The sequence below is a fragment of the Kogia breviceps genome, chromosome 15, assembly GCF_026419965.1.
Source record: "Kogia breviceps isolate mKogBre1 chromosome 15, mKogBre1 haplotype 1, whole genome shotgun sequence".
Classification (NCBI taxonomy): domain Eukaryota; kingdom Metazoa; phylum Chordata; class Mammalia; order Artiodactyla; family Physeteridae; genus Kogia; species Kogia breviceps.
In genome coordinates this window covers 4,061,328-4,081,666 of record NC_081324.1, presented here as the reverse complement: position 1 = coordinate 4,081,666, position 20,339 = coordinate 4,061,328, and the positions used below count along the sequence as shown (strand labels likewise).

Here is a 20,339-nt window from a genome sequence, read left to right as displayed (position 1 = left end):
GGCCTGGGCTGGCCTCGATGGCCTTCAGTCGTATCAGAGGACTTCCGGGCCACTGCCTCATCCCGCGTCAGTGCATGTCTCTCCCTCTGCTGGCGGGTTGGACGCATGTCTCTGAAGCAGCTGTGTTTTCCAAATGTGAATAGGTCCACTATTCCAGCCTTGTCGTCCCTCTGGGGGAACGGGGAGGGCGCAGACAGGCACCTCGTCGGGGGATGTTTAATGTGACCAGCTGAGGGCCTCGGTGAGACCTCCTCTTCCGCTTTCCTTCGAGGTCCGGGGGAATTGCTGAGACCACAGAACTGCCGCCCAATGGATCCCAAAGTAGGAAGGATGGTGAGTAGACCCTCCACCGCTCAGAGTCTAGGGGAGCAGTGAGCTAGCCTTCCGCTTGCCTAACGGTGCGTGTGCCACGCCTGTGAGGCAGGTTACGGAGCGAACCCCCACCTGCACTTAGACATGTTCTCAGGCGCTTCCTGTCTCAGCCTGAGCGGCACGGCATTTGGGAGCAGCTTATCAGCACGCTTTGGGTGGCTGTACGTTCCAACAAATAACTAAATGGCATTATTTTCAAGCATCTCATACAGTGCCTGGAAGCCACTTCCCCTCAGTGAAGGCTGGGGTCCGGGGTGCTGACACAAGGCCCGGGCAGGTGGGGTGACTTGGACGTTCAACAGCACACTTCTCCATACTCAACTTTTCGTCCCACGAAAAGCAATGTTCTTATCAAAACCACAGAGCACAGCTTCCAACTGCTGAATGCAAACGTCCAAGTACCACTTAGAGGGTGGTGTGGAGAACTCTACACACCCAGGTACAGTTCGCTGCCCTTTCTCCCTGAACTCTGAACTCTGAACTCTGCTTCCTGCTGCCCCGCCCCCCACAGAACATTAGTGTGAATAGTTTTGAGGTGGAGGTCTAGGAGTCCATATTTTTAAAGCATGTGATTCAATAATTTTTAGTATATTCACAGATATATGTGACCATCACCACAGTTTATTTTAGGATGTTTTCATCACCTCAAAAAGAAGTCCCATACTCTTTAGCAATTACTTTCCTATTCCCCTATTCCTGCCCCATCCCTAAGCAACCACTGATGTACTTGTATCTCAGTTAGGGCTCTCTATGGTGCAAGCAATGAGCTATTTAATAAGAAGCATTTCTAAGGAAACAAAAATAAAGGTTAATGATTAAAACAAACTACAAATTCTGTTTTTGAGTCCAGAGGTCAGTCAGTCAAGAAAACCTCTGGCTGTTGGGCTCAAAGCATCCTTAGATGGTGGAGAGAGGGCAATTCCGACAAATTTCCTGGTTTGTAGTTTGAATGACTCTGGGATGGTGTGGGACGTTCTGGTGAACTTTCCGAGTGGCCCACCCAGCAGCAGTCAAGCAAGTTGTCCATACGTGGTGATTCATCGTGGTGCTTTCTCTGTAGTTTATGTCAGCTCCAGTTTGTAGGGCTTCAGGAAAAGGGCAGCTTTAGTTCTTAGTGACTCCAAGTTAGCAGGGTAGGAGAAAATTGGAAATGTTAGTTTAAAGAGTTGTAGCCAGATATTGGAGGAAATTAGCAGAATTCAGGGTCCAGTTTATGAGTTTATAACAAAACCTCAAAGAGAGTGAATAGGGCTTAGATCTGATAATGGATGTACTGTAGTTTTTTTATTGTAACATAATGTTCTCTCGAAGTCACCTCCATTCCTATCAAATATAATCACAGCAAGACTAATTGGTAAACAGTCTAGTCCCATTACACTTGGCCTGATTATTTGCAGAAGTGCTGCAAGAGTAGTGTTTGATCATATCAGCTCTTAAGTCCGCTTTAGTGGAACTTTCTAAAGGAATCTCAGATTAGACTTGTAAAAGCTTCTCAAGGCCAGGAAGCCAAGCCAAGTGTCACCATCAGACTTCACCGGCAGTAACCAAGATTTGGGTGAATTCCCTTCTTCTTGAGGCCTCCAGTATGCCTAAAGATTCCTGGGTCTGCCAGAAAGTGACCTTTCTTACTCACCTGTAAGAGTAGGAACTCTGTAACAAGGCACCAGGCTGTCTTTTCAGGAGGCTTTATGGGCTCAGTAAAGTCAACTTTAGTTCCTTAAAACTTCTGTTCACATCTGATTCTATGCCTATCATTCTCAAATATGGCATCCCAGCCAAGGCCCTGGTAATAAACCAATGTTTTCAATTTAGTCCTGTTATACAGAGAAAAAGATTCTTATTTAACTTATACATTTGCACATATATATATATATATATATATATATATATATATGAACTACAGTGTCATGAAAATAAGAGCACTCAGTAAGAGTTTATAAATACTGGAGGTATGAGGGAGAAAAACATAAATGTTTCAATTCTGTTTACAAAGATACAATTTATCAGATTACTATAATTTACAGCTAGCTTAAGGGAAAAAAAAGTTTTCCTTAAACCTGGAAACAAAACATTAAAGAACTAGCAGTATTTCAAACAAAAAGTCATAAAAATTGCAATAATTCTCATCAGTTCATTCAGTCTCATATAATGATTTTTGTTTTGCTAAATCTTGGGTTCGAAGTTTTATGAATCCATCAGCTTTTCCGTTAGTTCTGGAAACGCTTGCTCAGTCCAGTGGCATGTTCTCAAAGTTAATTCAAGTGATGTCATCGTGGTGATTCTTGCCTGTAGCTGATTACAAATGTTTTCAGAGAATAATCAGAATAAAACTATAACTCTTTGTGAATGACAAAAGACTTTAAATAGCCATGGTTAAAGATATGGTGAGAGTTCATTTTAAAAAATGACTCAGTGGACAAGGAAATTTGATTATTTCTAAGGCATCAACATTTTAAAATAAAAATTGGAATTATGATGATTATATGGACAGTAAGGACACTGACAAATTTCCAGGAATTTTTACGCAATTTTGAAATACTTATATTAGTAACATATACCCATACAAATATAACCTAAGTTAAACATCACTTTTATTTGACAGTGCTTCTCAGGTAACTTAACATATCAAATAAGCTTAATTAGTTTCATATCACTATTTTTATAAAGAGAGAGAACAAATCTTTGATATTTTCTGGGGGCCCTCTGGAAAACTCCCAAAGTTGGTTCTAGGTCAAAAAGACTTCATTTAAAATTTGATTTTGGGGGGTTCTCAAATATGTCAACAGGTTTTTTTTGTTTGTTTGTTTGTTTTTTTTTTTTGCGGTATGCGGGCCTCTCACTGTTGTGGCCTCTCCCGTTGCGGAGCACAGGCTCCGGACACACAGGCTCAGCGGCCATGGCTCACGGGCTTAGTTGCTCCGCGGCATGTGGGATCTTCCCGGACCAGGGCACGAACCCGTGTCTCCTGCATCGGCAGGCGGACTCTCAACCACTGCGCCACCAGGGAAGCCCTGTCAACAGGTTTAAGACACTTGATTCAATGTGATCACAAGTCACTGTGAAACAATACTTAGTTATCTCTTTTTTTTTTAGTTATCTCTAACTAAAGTGACTTAAAAGATTTCAAAGGCATGTTCAGAAATTTGCATAGTTATAAAAAGACTTTAGTTCTTTTCATATTGAGAAGACTCAGCTTTCTTAAGTAATCAAAGAGCTGATTAAAACAACATGAAATACAGGAAATTATTTTGGTAAGTGCAGAATCTTTGTTTTCTAGGCAGATTATTCAACAGGTAAAGAAAAATTGTTTGCAATAATCCAAAGAAAACCTTGTCCTTTTAACAGAGAGAAAATTGAATTCTAGTTTTGCACAGGCACACTGTTGATATTAAAGATCTTTTTTTAAAAAACAAAAATCTTATCATAAATTCATTTAACTTTAGCCAGCTTGACCACACACGTAAGATTTCTTTTCTCACTCTCTCTTCTCCAACTTTTTATACCTATTTATTTTTTTGTTCTTTATTCTCCTTAAAAAAATGAAACAACCATTAAATAACCTCTAAACTAGGACAAAATTTTTTCTCCTTTTCCCTTAACAAAAACACATCTTCATTTTTTTTACCAAAAATCACATCTTACATCCTTGCATACTTTGTTTTTGTTTTTGTTTTGTGGTACGCGGGCCTCTCACTGTCGTGGCCTCTCCCGTTGCGGAGCACAGGCTCCGGACGCGCAGGCTCAGCGGCCATGGCTCACGGGCCCAGCCGCTCCGCGGCATGTGGGATCTTCCCGGACGGGGGTATGAACCCGTGTCCCCTGCAACGGCAGGTGGACTCTCAACCACTGCGCCACCAGGGAAGCCCGCATACTTTGTATATACAGATTTTTTCTTAAACCTTTTTATTTCTGGTAGTTTCACTTACATATAAGACTAGAATTCTTAACCCTTAGTAATTAACATCTAGTGAAAACTAGGAGTTAGGCAATCGTGAACTGTTTGTCACATACAACATTCTGTAGTAGGTGAGCAAATTTACATACATATCATGTCATAATTTCTAGGGGCATATGCTCCCTCACAGTACAGGTTATTTTCAGTGTGGCAAAAGAACATATTTACTAACCGACTCAAATATCTTTAGTCTCTCTGTAATAAGCCAAAAGTAGATAAATTTAAACTTAGGTTTAGAAATGTCAGTGTTTTATCTTATTTAGAAATGATCTGGATATTTAATGATCACCCATCATTTAACTTAACTTAATGTAAATTAAAGGTTTAAGTTACCAAAACGATTTTGGAACCTATTTTTGAGCAGACGTATTTTATAAAACCTAATTCTCACTTGGGTGGCTGCGGAGGAGTCTGTTGGCTGGTTCTGGGAGCCGGGCTCTTGGACGTGTCGTGGGAGAGAGAAGGGGTGGTGTGAGTCCAGCCTCGGTCCTCTGATCCCGTCGGGGCAGCCAGCACAGAGCCCCTGCCTGAAGGGGAGTGTGGGCACACCGTCCGTGTGATGGAGCCCAGCCCACACAAGCTGTTATACATTTAGTCTCACTGTCTTGGGGCAGGTGGAGAAACACTGGAGCCAAGGAATTGAAGCCTAAGGACATCCCTGTCCCAGCCCAGCCCAGCGCACAGGACCGTAGGTAACTCCTACACACCAGGATGCGAGGGGCTTCTGTCCCCAGAGCATCCTTCCTACTGGCCGCCCCCCATAACCTCTCAGGTGTCTGCCATCTCAGTGACTTAGGCAACTACGGTCCTCCCCATTCAGAAGTGCTCTGGACGGGACAGAGGCACCTTTCAGCACATGCACAGCACTGTAAAGGACCCCACTCAGCTTCCAGCAGCATGTAAAGTTGGGGGCACTGTCCCCTACTGACCCCCGAAGAATGGGATTCAGAGCACGCTGGGGGAATGGGGACCTCGTGAAAGGAGAGGAGGAGCAGGGGGAGGGATGTACAGACGGCGCTCCGCACAGGCTGTGGGATGAGGGGGGGAGACCCGGCCAGGTCCAGAAGCAGCTCCAGTGCCTGTGCTCCCCGAGTCCGTGGTACTAACAGATTTCAGCTTTACAGTTTGCCTGGGGCATCTGGTTGCCTAACTACACACTCCTGTACCGCAGGTCAGGGGCCTCTGCAGGAGTGCTGTCCTGGGGCGATCCCACAAAGCCCTGCACGCCTGCTGACCTTGACCTTGGCTGGATCTTGAGCTCATCATTCTGAGTCCACAGTTGTTAGGAAATGCCATCATCCGGTCCTGGAGGCTGGGGGTACCCAGGATATGGAGGTTCCTGCCTTTTAGAGTATAGCGATCAGAGCACACAAGCTTCAAGGGAGCTTTTTCTTCCCTCCAGGCTCCCCCTTCTCCACCACTATTTGGGAAAGTGTGGTGGGTGGCGTTTCTGATGGGTCTTCATGTTGAGACTGTTTACTGAGGCTGGCACAGGGCCAGGCTATAGAGATGAATTCGTGGTAGGGTCTTCTGATCAAGATTCAGTATGAGTTCACTCTTACACTCTGCCATCCTCTTCAAACAGCACAATTACATGTACTTTAAATGTTTTAATTAAAAAGACATAGACTCGGGGCTTCCCTGGTGGCACAGTGGTTGAGAGTCCGCCTGCCGATGCGGGGGACACGGGTTCGTGCCCCGGGAGGATCCCACGTGCCGCGGAGCGGCTGGGCCCGTGAGCCGTGGCCGCTGAGCCTGCGCGTCTGGAGCCTGTGCTCCGCAACGGGAGAGGCCACAGCAGTGAGAGGCCCGCGTATCGCAAAATAAAGAAAACACACAGTGGTGAGTAGGGGCTGAAGCTGTGACTTTGCTGGACTCTGGGTCCAAACGGACCATGGCACCTGCGAACGAGATGCCTGCAGGGTCACAGGGACCAAAAGCCCCCCAGGCACAGAGGGCAGCCAGAGCCAGTGCCACTGCACAGAACCCAGGGATGGGGTGGGTCTCTGCGCTGAAGACGTGGCGCCGCCCCCATCGCGCATGGGGAGTGCCAAGCCTCCAGCCTGGGACCTGGCCCCGGGCTGGGCGTCCTGCAGCACCAGCGGGAGGTAACCCCAGATTTCTAGGCACAAACCATTGCAGAGAGAAGGAGAATAAACCAATTGTCGCCGTTCAAGTTGAGCCCGCAGGTTAAAATTCTGAAGTATGTACGAAACACTAACAATGAGAAAGATAATCCACAAAATTAACTGGAAAGTGAATCTATTGCCACTGAAATGCAAACAGTAGAACATGCTTTAAAATGGATACAAAGTACGTTTAACATCTTCAAGAGACAAATGAAAGACTAAGAGTAAGAAATTATAAGACAAGAGGGCATATATGAGTCAAGAGGAGATGGATAGGAAACAACCAATTAGCAACCCTGAAAATGGAAACCAGTCACTGCAGGAACTCAGCAGGGGATGTTAATGCCAACTGGCCACAGCCAGAGAGAATGAATGAGCCGGACAGCAGGACTGAGGAATTCACCCCGGAAGTGGAGCACAGAGACGAAAGGAAAAAAAGCCAGAAAAGAGAAGAGAGCTGGAGGACATATGAGAGATTGAAAGACTCCAGCTGTAGTAGCAGTCCTAGAAAAGAGAATAAAGGAAATGGTGGAGAAGTGAGCACATAGGGTAGGGGGTCCTCGGAGGAAAAGAACCACATGCGGCTTTTGACCGAAGAGAAGCCATTTTAGCCTAAGCCATTTGGGGATCTAAGCCGGGCCACCGTGCTTGCCCTCGAACAGGTCTCCGTAATCAATGATCTTAAGGGAACAAATAACTGTCATCAGGCAATAGAAGTAAAAAGAGTGAAGATAATAAATCAGTTGTAAAGACTCCCAGTTCTGTTTCAGAGATAAAGATTAGCCTGAAGGCTCAACCCCAGAGACCAACTGGAACCTCAGGGGTGATAATGTTGACCTTTTCTGACCCTCGTGACCTCAGTCAACTAAAACTTGGACTCCGGTGACCTTTGCCCCAATTCTATGCTGAAGCCCCTTCATGAATATGCATATTCCCTTAGCTTAAAACTTCCCCAGTTTGCTGTTTGGGGGGGACACTGCTTTGGGAAATATCCCTGATGTTCTCCTCACTCGCTGCCAGTGGTAAGTCCTTCCTTCCCCTGCTCTTTGCCTCGGTTGTGTCTCTTGGCTCGACGCCCACCAAGAGGTGAACCCGGTTTCCAGGTAACAGTGATATTAGAGAATTATTAAGCATTTTACAGAATAAAAAAGGACAGAAATGAGTCTTGACTTTGAAAACAGACAGCGATGATGGAGCAGGATGTGTAAATAAGTCGGCCAGACCCACCACGGTGAGGTTGAGGACATCAAGGCACAAGAGCAAGTCTGCGCTCACTCAGGGGAAGGGGAGCTGCAGTTGGCGAGGATGCTGTGAAGTGTGAGGCGCAGGCTGTGGACTCCGTGGGATGCAGAGGGGGGTCCCTGTGAGCCTGGAGCAGCTGGCACGGCTTTGCTGATGAAGAGCTGGGAGGCTGGAGAGGAGCAAAGGACTCCCGGCAGGCAGATCAGTGCACAGAGGTCCACGTGTGGGCTTTGGGGGTCTGCCCACATTTGACCTTCACTTTTTCCCTTATTCAGGTTCACAGCGGGAATCGTTTCATTCGTAGACAGATTCTGCATTTTCTTCTACACAGTGTTGAAGTACAACTAGTGACGTCAGTGAAAATCAACTACTCTTGGTGTCCTTCAAGACTATGCCTGTAATTATTCAGTAAATACTGGCTGGACCTGGTCTTGTTCTGCGACAGGCACAGCTTAGGCTCTTGGGGACCTGGGACATAGGAAGACCAGGTCCCAGTTGTCATGCGGCTTATGTTCAGGTGAGTCAGAGGATAACTATTAAGTAAGCAAATAAGAGAAGATTAGTGACAAGAGTGTACTGGGTCCGATAATGGCCCCCAATCCATGTCCTCCTGGAACCTCAGAGTGTGACCTGACTTGGAAGGAGGACCTCTGCAGATGTCATTAGTTAACCATCAGGTCCTACTGTCTGGGGTGGTCCCCAAAGCCACTGCCCCAAAGCCACTCCTGGGATACACCCAGGAGAAGGGCAGGTGAAGACAGAGGCACCGGTGGCAGGGTTGCGGCTGTGAGCCAAGGAGCACCAGGGTTGCCAGCCACGCCCGAGGGACGAGCACGACGGACCCTCCCCTGGAGCCTCCGGAGGGCAGGGCGTGTGGCCCTGCTGACACCTTGAGCTCTAACTCCAGAACCATGAGCCTTTGAACTCCTGTTGTCCTAAGCCACCCAGCCCGGGGCACTGGTTCCAGCAGCTACCGGAGCGTGGTACACAGGGATTGCAAAGTTCGTGCCCTGTCCTTGAAATGGCCCTCGTTCTTGACTTGTCACGTGTTGAACTTTCGTCCCCAGCTGCACAGTAGCCCGTGGCACTGATTCAGGAGGAGGCCGAGCCTGGCATTCTTCCTTCCCTTTATCGCTGGGACCTTGCTTCCCAGTGTGGAAGGTCAGAAAGCCCCATGTTTTGAAATCAAAACAAGTTTGTGCTGTGAACTTCAGCTTTAGAAGATAAGATTTAAAGGAGTATCTAGGTAAGAAGCAGACGTGTTCTCTGGTGACAGCTCCGTTTGGACCAGTCCTGCTGGAACCCTGTCCTCCTCCCCCGACCGGCTGCGGTGTCTCTGCTCCTCCCCGGTCGCCCTCCTGCCGCTCTAAGCCTGGGTCTCCCTGCCTCTCGGGTCCCACTGGCCTCAGCCCCGCCGTCCTGTTCCCTGGCTCCCTCTCCTGCAGCTGGAACGCCCCGAGTTCACCTTCTGTGCCCCGAGATCATGCAGTCACTCCTACAGGTATTTTAGATTTATTCTGTTAACACTCTTATGCAAAAATCCCTCAAAAGAGATTTCGAAGAAGGAAAAGGGGGGCGGCGGCTGTGGTGTAGCCTCAGCCAGGAGCTCTGAAGATCTCAGGTTCACCCCAGGTGTGGGCTCCAGGCCGGGCCCCGCACCACTGATGCTCAGGATGGACACCCCCCCTCTGGGAGCGGGAGCCCTGGGTTCCAGGTGCGGGATCAGAGCCACAGGCTCGCCTCTGAGTTCACCATCCCGCTCTAAGTGGTGACAGCGCTCTCACCGTTTCATGCCCTCCGTCCAAACTTGGTGGACGTGGCTGCCTGTCTGTGGGAGAAACAGCAGGGCTCTCTGGCGAGTTCATTCTCTCCTTTGCTCCGCGTCTTTGTCTCCATGCTGCCGATGTTTCCAGAAGACAGAGGCTCCAGAGGCAGTGAGCCTGGGCAGTCCCTCAGGCTGATGTCAGGAGAGGCCCGGGTCCCTGGCCAGACGGGAAGAGGTGGCCTCGCTCGCTGGCAGGCCAGCCTCCTCCTGCCCGCGGCCTGTGCAGGCGGCCGGCTCCCCGCGGGCAAAGACCACAGGCGGTGGAGAAACATGCCCCCGGCCGTCAGGAGCCGGGTCTTTGGACTGGCCGCCTGCCACCCCGGAAGGAGCATTCCGGACCCCCGGGCCTCGAAGGGCCGGCCGCTGTGGGAACTGACCTCGGGCCCTTCCTGGCGGCACGTGGTGGTGCCCCCTGCCCACAGCCGGCCGTCGGCCATCGGGTGGGGCAGAGCCTGTTCTCAGCTCCACGTGCGCCCCGGGCTGGCGCCCAGGGCCTCCTCCGTCCCCGCGTCGGGTGACCTCTGCCCTCCGCGGCCCTGCCGAGCCTGTGCTGGCGTCCCAGCCGCCTGTGTGCGGCGTGCGGGTCACCTCGGGGTCTGGGAGTGAGGCTCGGCCACGGACCCCTCCTCTCTGTGCTCAGACTCACCCGGCAGACCCCATGACAGGATGGGGACACACTGCAGCTCTTGGGACTTTCTGGGGCGTTCCGCTCCTTGAAACTGCCTCCTTGGCCCTGGCGTGCGTCCAGGCTGCCCTCTGAAAGAGCCACGCCCTCACCAGCTTGCAGAACTGGTTAACCTCAGCAGGAATCGCTGGGCTCAGTTCAGAGCCAGCAAGGGAATGAACACAAGCCGGAAAAGCCTGGGGTTGGTTTGGGTTTGGAATTTTTGTTTTAATCCTCTCAGGGTGAGATAAACTAGGCTAACAAAGCATTTTTCCTGTATTATAAAATTCATCAAAGCAGAGCGCCCTCTGTAAAAGCCACACCAGACCGTAAAGGACTTGGTAAGTAGAATTCTTGGCATCCAGGTTGATGCTGGCACTGACGTTTCTTCCGGGCGGAGAACGGTTTGGCTGACGGGCCATGTGTGTACCCGGGGAGACACCCTTGGTCGAGGCTGTGTGGGGTGAGAGCGCTTGCATTTTCTATTCTTTATTCTGCGCAACGTCAGAAACTCACAGCCACCCAGGCTCCTTCTGAGATGCCTGCTGTTTTCGTGGCAGGAGATAGAGAAGTGTCACTGGTTGAGGCAGCCCATGGGATCCCAAGGCCACTGTCAGCTAGGTACACGGCCCTTCTAACTGTCTCAGTTGTTGGCTGGGGCTGGGAGAGAGCAGGGTGACCACTGAGGCCTGCGTCCAGTGGGAGGCAAGGCTTTGAGGAAGTGAAGCTCTTTGGATTAGGGGAAGGACGGGGTGGGGGATGGTTACACAGCAGAGGTGTGGCCTGACTTTGAGAAGTCAGGAGGCCCTTACATTTAAATGTTAGTACTCAGCACAGGGGCACGCGGAACTTCCGTTCCCACTCTGAGAACAACCAGCTGGAATTAACAGGAGCCTCTGGAGCAACGGGGTTTCCTCTGCAAGGTCCTGCAGCCCAGGCTGGGCCACCGGCCCCCCAGGAGGACACTAAGACCTGGGCTTCTGTCTCGGGTCCCTGACCCTCACCCTCACCTTGCCTTCTCCAGCGGCTGCTCCTTCCTGCGAAGGCCAAGGCCAGGAATACCCTTTCTAAGTCCCCAGGGTTTGGTTGGCTGACTCGTTCAGGTCAAGCATGACTGTAACCCAAGAAAACAAATAGAAAGATGAGGAACACAAGGGACTCAGGAGGGGACCAAAGGATGCCCAGGGCTCCCACCCGGGATCCTAAGAGCAGGATGAGCGCCCACAGCCGGTCTCTGCGGGCCTGACGGCGAATGGAGAGGGCAAACAGACGGGGGGAAGGCTCTGGGGGTGAGGGGTGCGGTGGCGCAGGCCCTGTGGGCAGGACCGCATCTCCAGGAACAAGCCTGATGGAAGCTCAGTCCTCAGGAAGGGCTCTCGGTCCTCACAATCGAGGTTTGTCCTTCCTCTCCTTTTCCTTTGGCTTCCTCTTCCTCTTCAGGTTTTCCTTTCATATTTCATTGGAGAGGAGCACCAAATAATTTTTAAAATTAATTAATTAATTGTATTTATTTTGGCTGCGTTGGGTCTTTGTTGCTGCGCGCGGGCTTTCTCTAGTTGCGGCGAGCAGCGTCACTCTTCGTTGCGGTGAGCGGGCTTCTCACTGCGGTGGCTTCTCTTGTTGCGGAGCACGGGCTCTAGGCACGTGGGTTTCAGTAGTTGTGGCATACGGGCTCAGTCGTTGTGGCTCACGGGCTCTAGAGCGCAGGCTCAGTAGTTGTGGCGCACGGGCTTAGTTGCTCCGCAGCATGTGGAATCTTCCTGGACCAGGGCTTGAACCCATGTCCTCTGTATTGGCAGGCAGATTCTTAACCACTGCGCCACCAGGGAAGCCCCCAAATAATTTTTAATGCAAATTGAATGAATGAAAAATAAAAATAACAGTTCAAATATTAATTTAGATGGATCGGCTTCAAAAAATTTCCTCCTCCACTTGCATGAACCTCATCGTCCTGCCACTGTGGGTCTGCAGGGGCCTTTTCCTCCTGGGTCCTCGCAGCGCCTGGCTCTAGGCTCTGCCCACGGGACTTAGCTGGCCTCAGAAGGTGAATTGGGAGCGGCGGAGGAGGACGGGGGAGATGCTGAACAGCTCACTGGCGCCATGTGCTGGACCAAGTGCTTCGTCCACTCACGGAGGAGCATGGCTCGCTTTGACCCTGATTTTACCCTCACCTTAGCTTCCTTTATAGACATTTCTCATACTCTGTAATATATTTATATTGTTGAATGAGTGCTTACATTTATTACTATTATTTTTATAACAACTGTATTGCAATACAATTCATTTCCTTACAATCCACCCACTTACAGTGTGCATTGCAATTCAGTGGTTTTTAGTACATTCAGAAGTGCACAATGACCACCACATTCAACTTTAGAACATTCTCATCATTGAAAATGAACCCCCAACTCATTAGCAGTCATACCCCATTTCCCCCCAATCCTCCCAGCCCTAGGCAACCACCAATCTACTTTTGTCTCTTAGGTTTTACCTGTTCTGGACATTTCACCTAATTGGACTGATCCAGTGTGTAGTCGTTTATTTCTGGTTTCTTTCACTTAACGTAATAGGTTCTGGTTCTTGCGTACTGTAGCACGTGTCAGTGTTTCATTTCTTTTTATGGCTGAGTAATATTCCATTGTGTGTCTGTACCATATTTTGTTCATTCAGTCGTTCATTACTGGTCATTTGGATTGTCTCCAGCTTTGGCTATTACAGATAATCCTGCTGTAAACATACAAGCACAGGTTGTTGTGTGGACGTGCGTTTTCATTTCTCTTGGGTGCAAACCTAGGGGTGGGATTGCTGGGCCGTGAGATGCGCTGCGCTTAATCGTCAGAGGAGCTGCCAGGCCGTCTCCAAAGCAGCCACACCATTTTACATCCCCAGCAATAGTGCACGAGGGTTCCAATCCCTCCACGTCCTCACCAGCTCTTGTTGTCACCTGGCATTTTGATTCTCACCATCCCGAGTGGTGTGAACTGTTGTCGCGTCGCGGTTAGATTTGCGTTTCCCTGGTGCTAACGATGTTGACCATCTCTTCATGTGCTTGTTGGCCGTTTGTATGTCTTCTTTGGAGAAATGTCTATTCAAATCTTTTGCCCGTTTTTTTTTTTTTTTTTTTTTTTTTTTTTTGTGGTACGCGGGCCTCTCACTGTTGTGGCCTCTCCCGTTGCGGGGCACAGGCTCCGGACGCGCAGGCTCAGCGGCCATGGCTCACGGGCCCAGCCGCTCCGCGGCATGTGGGATCTTCCCGTACCGGGGCACGAACCCGTATCCCCTGCATCGGCAGGCGGATTCTCAACCACTGCGCCACCAGGGAAGCCCTTGCCCGTTTTTAATTGGGTTAATTTGTCTCTTAGTATTGAGTTGTAGTAGTTCTTTATTTTCCTGACCCAAGTCCTCACCTTGGCTCAGTTGGTGCCTGCAACTGGAGGCCAAGGGAAGAAGCAGCCTGAACCTAAGGTGTCTCTAAAAACCAAAGTCTGTTTCAGAAATGCTCAGAGCCAATCCAGAAGGAAGAGTTGGTTTGGAAGAAGATAGTTAGTTTAGTCTGCAACCCGGAAGTCCTACTGTCCTCTGGACCCAGCCTTTCTGCTCTGCACCCAGCCTGGAGCCTGCTGTGGGGGTCTGGAGGAGACCAGGAAAGGATCACAGGGAGAGGGAGGGGGGAGGAAATGGGGTCTTGGGCAAAAGAAGGAAGGGACCTGTCAGGGATGGAAGCAGAGAGGCAAGATTGGTGGGAGGGAGAGAGGAGAAAGCCACGGACCAGGGGCTCCCAGGCAGAGACCGTGGCCAACAGTGTACACACGATTGCCAGACCTGCGATGTTATCTATCACAGCGGGGCTTGTGAGTTTCTTCTCAAAGTAGTCTGACCTCAGGAGCTGATGGGAAGAAACCCCACAACACTGCACAGGATTTTAGTCAGTCCTTACTTTTCTAATATTACATAACACGGTTAATCACACAAAGAAGTCTTGTTGCTGTTTTTTTTGTTGTTTTTAATGACCTCATATTTTTCTCTCTTATAAAGATTGCCCTTAACGCCTGGGATGTAGGGAGCTGACTTAGCTTTATAGGAAGTGAACCCACAGGAAAGATTGTATCATAGGAAAAAACCGAACAACAGCATTGCTTAAATACAAGCTTGTTAACTTGGTTTCCATCTTATTAAAATTCTCTAGCATTGCAGATGAAGGGTTTGGGTGAAGGTATAGCAAAAAATATATTTCCCATTCTACTACCTTGTGTTATTTTAGCTCAGAAGACTGGAATCGGCTGTGTTGGATAACATTAACTTTCTTGAAGTATTTGAACGGTGGAAAGTCCAAAACCTGGTCCTCATTTTAAAATATCTCCCCTGTCACACGCTCACAGGCCTCATCTCTCCTCGCTTTCCTGCTGCTGCTGGACGGAGGCATGTTCTCACCATCCTCCCCGCCCACCGGGCTGCTAGAGAAGGTCTTCCAATACATCGATCTCCATCAGGATGAATTTGTACAGGTGAGAGACGCAGCACGCACAAAATGCTTGGATGTGCCCTTTGGGAATCTGGGAGAATGGTGGTTTGCTAGGAGACGTGGACTTTTTTTTTGCCTGACAACTCCATTTAAAATGCCTGTGACTCCCCATTGACTTAGAATAATAAATGTTGGTTAGATTAAGGTAAGAGATCCCTTCCAGCCATTCCTTGCAAAAAGGGCATTCCCAGCACGTTTGATCCAGGGCTGTATGTTTAGCAATGACCAGCAAGCTCCGTTGAGCTCCCCTTTACTCTGGACCGTCTTCAGGTGGCCTCTGAAGGGACGTCCCCTTCAGAGAACCCCTCCACCTGCAAACCTAGCTGAAATGCATCCTCCCCGTTCCGTCACCAGCTGGCACGTCCCTCTCCTCCTCCTCCTCGCTCTCCTGTGCCCCTGGCACGCCTGGCCCACCTCCACCGCCCGGGAACTCCCTGAGGCCGCCCTGGACCCTGGACCCCGAGCCCCCGACACCGTGTCTGGCACACGATGTGTGTTCAGTGTTCATTGATTGGGTCAGCCAACCCCTGTCGGGAATATTACTGTGCAAACAGACGTGAATGCCCCATGATTCACACTAAAGCACAAAGCTCATGTCCAGGCTGCGGTGCCTAAGCTTGACCTTCATGGAGTCCTTCCTCGTATGATGTAAGTGCCCGTTGGGATGTTGAAAGCTGACTGGGGCTCGCGGTGCAGGCTGGAATGCACAGCGGGGAGAGAAAAGGCATGCTGTGGGAGCATGCGCCGTGTGGGCCTTTCAGCCCCAGTGCTGCTCCGCGCAGCGTCCGCAGATACGCCCAGTCCATTAAGTTTAGCGCTAACTCGGCAGCGTCCGCCCTATAAATTCCAGTTTAAAAATGTAAACCACAATATTCCTTCAGATCAAATACACTTCTTTACAATAAAAATAGAAGTGCTACAACCAGGATAGAAATCAAACTAAAATAAGTTAGGAAGTAGAGTCCAACGTCACATGTATGGTTTTTAATAAACACGGCGGCTGTCCCAGTGTCAGCAGCTCAGGCACGGACCCTGGGATGGGAAGGATTGTTCCTAACATTGAGAATCCGCAGCCGTTGCGGAGCACCCGCGGGGCGAGGCTGCGGCCTGGGTCTCCAGCGTGTACGTTCTTACTCGGTCCTCCCCGAGAAAGGCGTGTTTCCTCCTCTGTCCCCAGAGTGTGGGCTTCCTGCACAACAAGCTAGTCTCCAGTTCTCTGTGGGCCCCGCCGGTGTCCTGCGACGCGGCTCGCCTCTGACACTGTCTTCCTGGAGGTAGTGTCACCCCTGCCCCGAGGCCGACCTCAGACGCCAGTAGCCGGGGGTGGGTCCCTGGGTTGCCCACACTTCTGCCTGACTCGGCTACAGATCGGGGCCTCTGGTGACCCCTCCTCGGGCTCATCGTTCGCTAGAACGGCTCGCAGAACTCAGGGACACGCTTCCACACGTTTGCCTGGGGCGGGAGCTTCTGTCCTGTGGGTTGCAGGGCACCCCTTCCCAGCCCGGAAGTTCTCTGAACCCCGAGCCTCAGGGATGTTTATGGAGGCTTCGTCACGTAGGCATCACCGATTCTTAGCTCCATCTCCAGCCCGTCGTCCTTTCCCCGAGGTGGGGAGCTGGGGCTGGATGTTCTGAGCGTCTGATCACGGCTCGGTCTTTCTGGTGACCGGCCCACACGCCCAGGAGCCTCCAGAGTTCCTCACCAGAAGAAAAGTACGTTTTTGTACTGCCTTTTCACCCGGGAAATCCCGAGGGCATTAAGAGCTCTGTGCCAGGACCCGGCATCGAGACCAAATATTAGAACAAGAGATGCTCCTAGTACCTTATCACTTAGGAAATTGTGAAAGTTTTAGGAGCGCTGGCCGGGAACCGGGGAGAAAGGCCACAATGTGCATGTGTTACTGTCTCAAAGCGTTACATCCGCCATAACCCGCAGCGAGGGGGCCTCACGCCCCTCCTGCAGTGGAGAAAGCTGAGGCTAAGAGAGCTTCAGGAATGTCCTCGAAGTCACCCACTGGTCGTGGGCAGAGCCAGGACCAGGAACTCGGGTTGTCTGCCTGGCCAGCCCTGAGTTCAAACCCGGGGTTACATGCCCTCCCGGGTCCTGCAGGTGCAGCGGGGGGGACCTCAGAGCTGAAATGCACGGGATGGTCACGGGGGGTCCTGCAGCCTAGCTGAGGCCACCGTGAGGTGGATCGGAGTGACCTGTGAGGGACGTTCGTGGGAAACCGAGCCCTCGAGGGGTGGCTGCTCTCAGTTCTTAGAAACCCAAGGCGGGCGGGGACCCGCGCCTTCTGTGTGAGCCTGGTGGCGCAGAGGGGCCCAGGCCAGGCTTCAGAGGTGGCCTTCCACCAACCGTCCCGTCCTGCGTTGACCAGCCGTCGCTGGCCTCTGGGCTCCTGATCACGCCTCCAGCTGTCGGCCAGTGGCTGTGAGTGTCGTGTGTCTGCCAGCTTGGTCTCCAGGTCAGATGAGGGTGCTGGGAACCCGGCGAGGTGCGCCCCCAAGAGTGGATGCGGATGAGCCGCGTGCTGACCGCCTGTCGCCTTTCCTCGCAGACGCTGAAGGAGTGGGTGGCGGTCGAGAGCGACTCGGTTCAGCCCGTGCCGCGTCTCCGACAAGAGTTGCTCAGAATGATGGGCCTGGCCGCAGACCGGCTCCGGCTCCTGGGAGCCCGCGTGGACTTGGTGGATGCGGGTTTTCAGCAGGTGCTGGCATCCCCTCCCGCCTCCGAGCTGCCACTTCCCTGGGCATCAGCCAGGCTTCCCTTCGCGGTGGCAGGGTGGGGCTTTGCTTGCCCTGGCGTTCGGCAGAAGCAGCGTCGCGATTCCCAGTAAGGGCGAAAATCTCCACCTCATCCCACAGGAGGCTGTAGCATCGACCTCTCGCCCTGTCGGGACCGGGGCGGGGGGCGGGGGGACGGTGGAGGGGGCACGTGAAGGCCCCCCACCTGTGCTGTTCACGTCCTCCACGCGCTTCACATTTCTCCCAGATGGCTCTTTCCCCTAAGTTCAAATGCCCCTTTCTCAAAGGGCCCGAGCCCTCATCAGAATCGAGGCTTATCACTGCCCCTCGGGAGTGGATGGATCTTCAATCCACCCTCCCAGTGTCGCCTGCTTTAGCACTGACGAGTCTGAATAGTCTGTTAACAGACTGTGTGCACCTGATTGGACCTAGTAACAGACTCCTGACGCCATCCGTGTCTTTGAATTTTCTGGAAGACCCAAATGGCTCTTTTTCAACAAAAGTTATCCATCTTCCGTCTGCAGCTGCCTGATGGCCAGAGCCTTCCGATACCTCCCATCATCCTGGCCGAACTGGGGAATGATCCCAAGAAGCCCACCGTGTGCTTCTACGGCCACTTGGACGTGCAGCCTGCCAGGCAGGAGGATGGGTGGGTCACGGACCCTTACACGCTGACGGAGGTGGACGGTCAGTGACACCTCGTGCTGGGCTCTTCCGTGGGTGAAGGACTGCTCATAGGGCTTAAGAATTCGAGATGTGACTGCCCCGGGCTCCAGGCCTGACCTGTCACTGTTAGGAGTGCAGAGAACGCTGCCCTCGTGGTCCACCGGTTGGTCCAATGAGGCTGATTTTCTTGCAGTTGTGAAAGAAACCATGAACGTTTGTCCCCTGCGCAAATTAAGTCCGCACGAGGAGAGTTCTCGGGTTTCGAGGAAAATAGTTGTGTAGGTCACATATTTTCTTTTTTAAAAACACCAAATGTAATTATGTTTTATAAAGACAAGGAAAAGAAAGGTTAATGGAGAGACACATACACCCTTTTTCATTGTCCTGCTAATTGTAAAATCTCAGAGTGAGTGGCTATATTAGGTGACATTCTGCAACAAACCCACGGGTCTTCTTCAATGAACTTGGATAAAATCGCTAATTACTGTTAAGGCCAAAGGGATCTGTATATTTCAAATTAGCTTACGTTTGCTGCCTAGCATACTATTTGTACATAAGAAACAATACTTTGTGATTTCAGAGCAAGCCTTCTGCCTAGAAAAATAGAAAGCACCATTAAAACAGTTACCTGTAAAGCTACCTTTGGTTTCGGCTCACTCAACTTGGCAGAGGTGTCCATGCTTTTCTGAACATTCTTCCCCCATTTTTAAAGGCAAACTGTATGGCCGAGGAACAACAGACAACAAAGGCCCTGTTTTAGCGTGGATCAACGCTGTGAGCACATTCAGAGCCCTGGACGAGGTAGGTGCCGGCTGTGCTTGGGAGCGAGGATGATGATGGCGATGATGATGGCAATGGTGATGGCGATGGTGATGGTGATGGTGATGGTGATGTGATGATAGTGATGATGGTAATGATGATGGTGATGTGATGATGATGGTGATGTGATGATGGTGATGATGATGGTGATGTGATGATGGTGATGTGATGATGGTGATGATGATGGTGATGATGATGATGATGATGATGATGATGATGATGGTGATGATGGTGATGGTGATGATGATGGTGATGGTGATGGTGATGATGGTGATGATGATGGTGGTGATGATGATGGTGATGATGGTGATGATGGTGATGATGGTGATGATGGTGATGATGGTGATGGAGGCAGCTGGCTTTGAGCTACATGATATCCTTTACTCTTCCCAGCAATCTGCAGAGGAATGTGTTACAATCACACGCATTTTACAGATAAAGAGAGAGAGGCTTGGGAAAGGAAGGGAACGTACTCAAAGCCACCCAGCTGGTCTGGGGCAGGGTGATACCTTGATCCCGTGCTGTTGACATGCAACAATGTGACACAACAAAAAACATGATGAGCCTGTGGCTACATCACCATCTGCTGGGACTTGTCTTTTTTTATCTTCAGCTTACTCAGCTTGTCTTCTTTATCTGCAACCCGTCCTTCTTATCACAAAGTATGGTTTTGTTAATAGAGACAGACATACACTTTAGGAAATATATTAGCTGTTTTGCAAATTATCAGGATAGCGATCTCTGGGGTGTGATGTTCTGTCTGAATCCCTGAGTTCTTTCCATTCTTGTGGGAAGTGGTTTCAGTCTGTCCAAGGAGGGGTTATGGTGGGGTGCAGCTTTGAGGGGAGGGCTACTCTCTCAGACCACCAGCTAAAACTGTGTCATTTTCTGTGCTCTCGAGGATGGTTTCATCTCGCACTGCTCTTTTCTCTTCTGGTAATGAGAATGCTTACACTCCAAACAGAATCCCATCTAGCTGTGTGGCTATGGGTGGGAGACTTAACCTCTCTGGGCTTCAGATTCTATTCTGCAAAAGTGAGGGTGTTGATATGGGCGCCGGCCCTCTAACACTGGGTGGATTTGATGGTGTGATTCCATCCCTTTCATGCAGAAATGGCCCTGCTAGTCAGTGAGCTTGAGCCTGCGCCAGGGAGACCAGGCCCAGGGATGAGACCCAGCCCATTCCAGTCTGGGATCCACAGAGTATGGGCTCTGCAACCTGGGGGTGCAGAAGGAGTTTGTGGGGTCACCTTAAAACTGTGCAGCCTTGCTACCTTTCCCTCATCTTACTTGTGTGGCTGAATTGAATTAAGCACTTTGGAACACTGGGCATTTAAGAGGAAGTGGGGCCCACTTGTCGGGTTCATGGACAGAAAGGGACGTGTCGGCAGTCACAGGGCA

General features: G+C 50.6%; 1 protein-coding gene across 5 annotated transcripts in view; it reads left to right on the top strand.

The window, feature by feature from the left end:
* CNDP1 (carnosine dipeptidase 1) overlaps window positions 1-20,339 on the top strand; it is a 42,306-nt gene that overhangs the window by 3,667 nt on the left and 18,300 nt on the right. Inside the window, exons 2-6 of one of the 5 annotated variants that reach the window (XM_067015322.1) lie at window positions 272-333; window positions 14,567-14,692; window positions 17,267-17,416; window positions 17,978-18,140; window positions 18,832-18,920. In XM_067015322.1, coding sequence (XP_066871423.1) covers window positions 272-333; window positions 14,567-14,692; window positions 17,267-17,416; window positions 17,978-18,140; window positions 18,832-18,920 — 590 coding nt within the window. Of the gene's footprint in view, window positions 1-271; window positions 334-9,093; window positions 9,200-10,307; window positions 10,529-14,566; window positions 14,693-17,266; window positions 17,417-17,977; window positions 18,141-18,831; window positions 18,921-20,339 lie in introns of those variants that run through there. The other 4 variants (XM_067015318.1, XM_067015319.1, XM_067015320.1 and 1 more) reach the window with 4 other exon arrangements.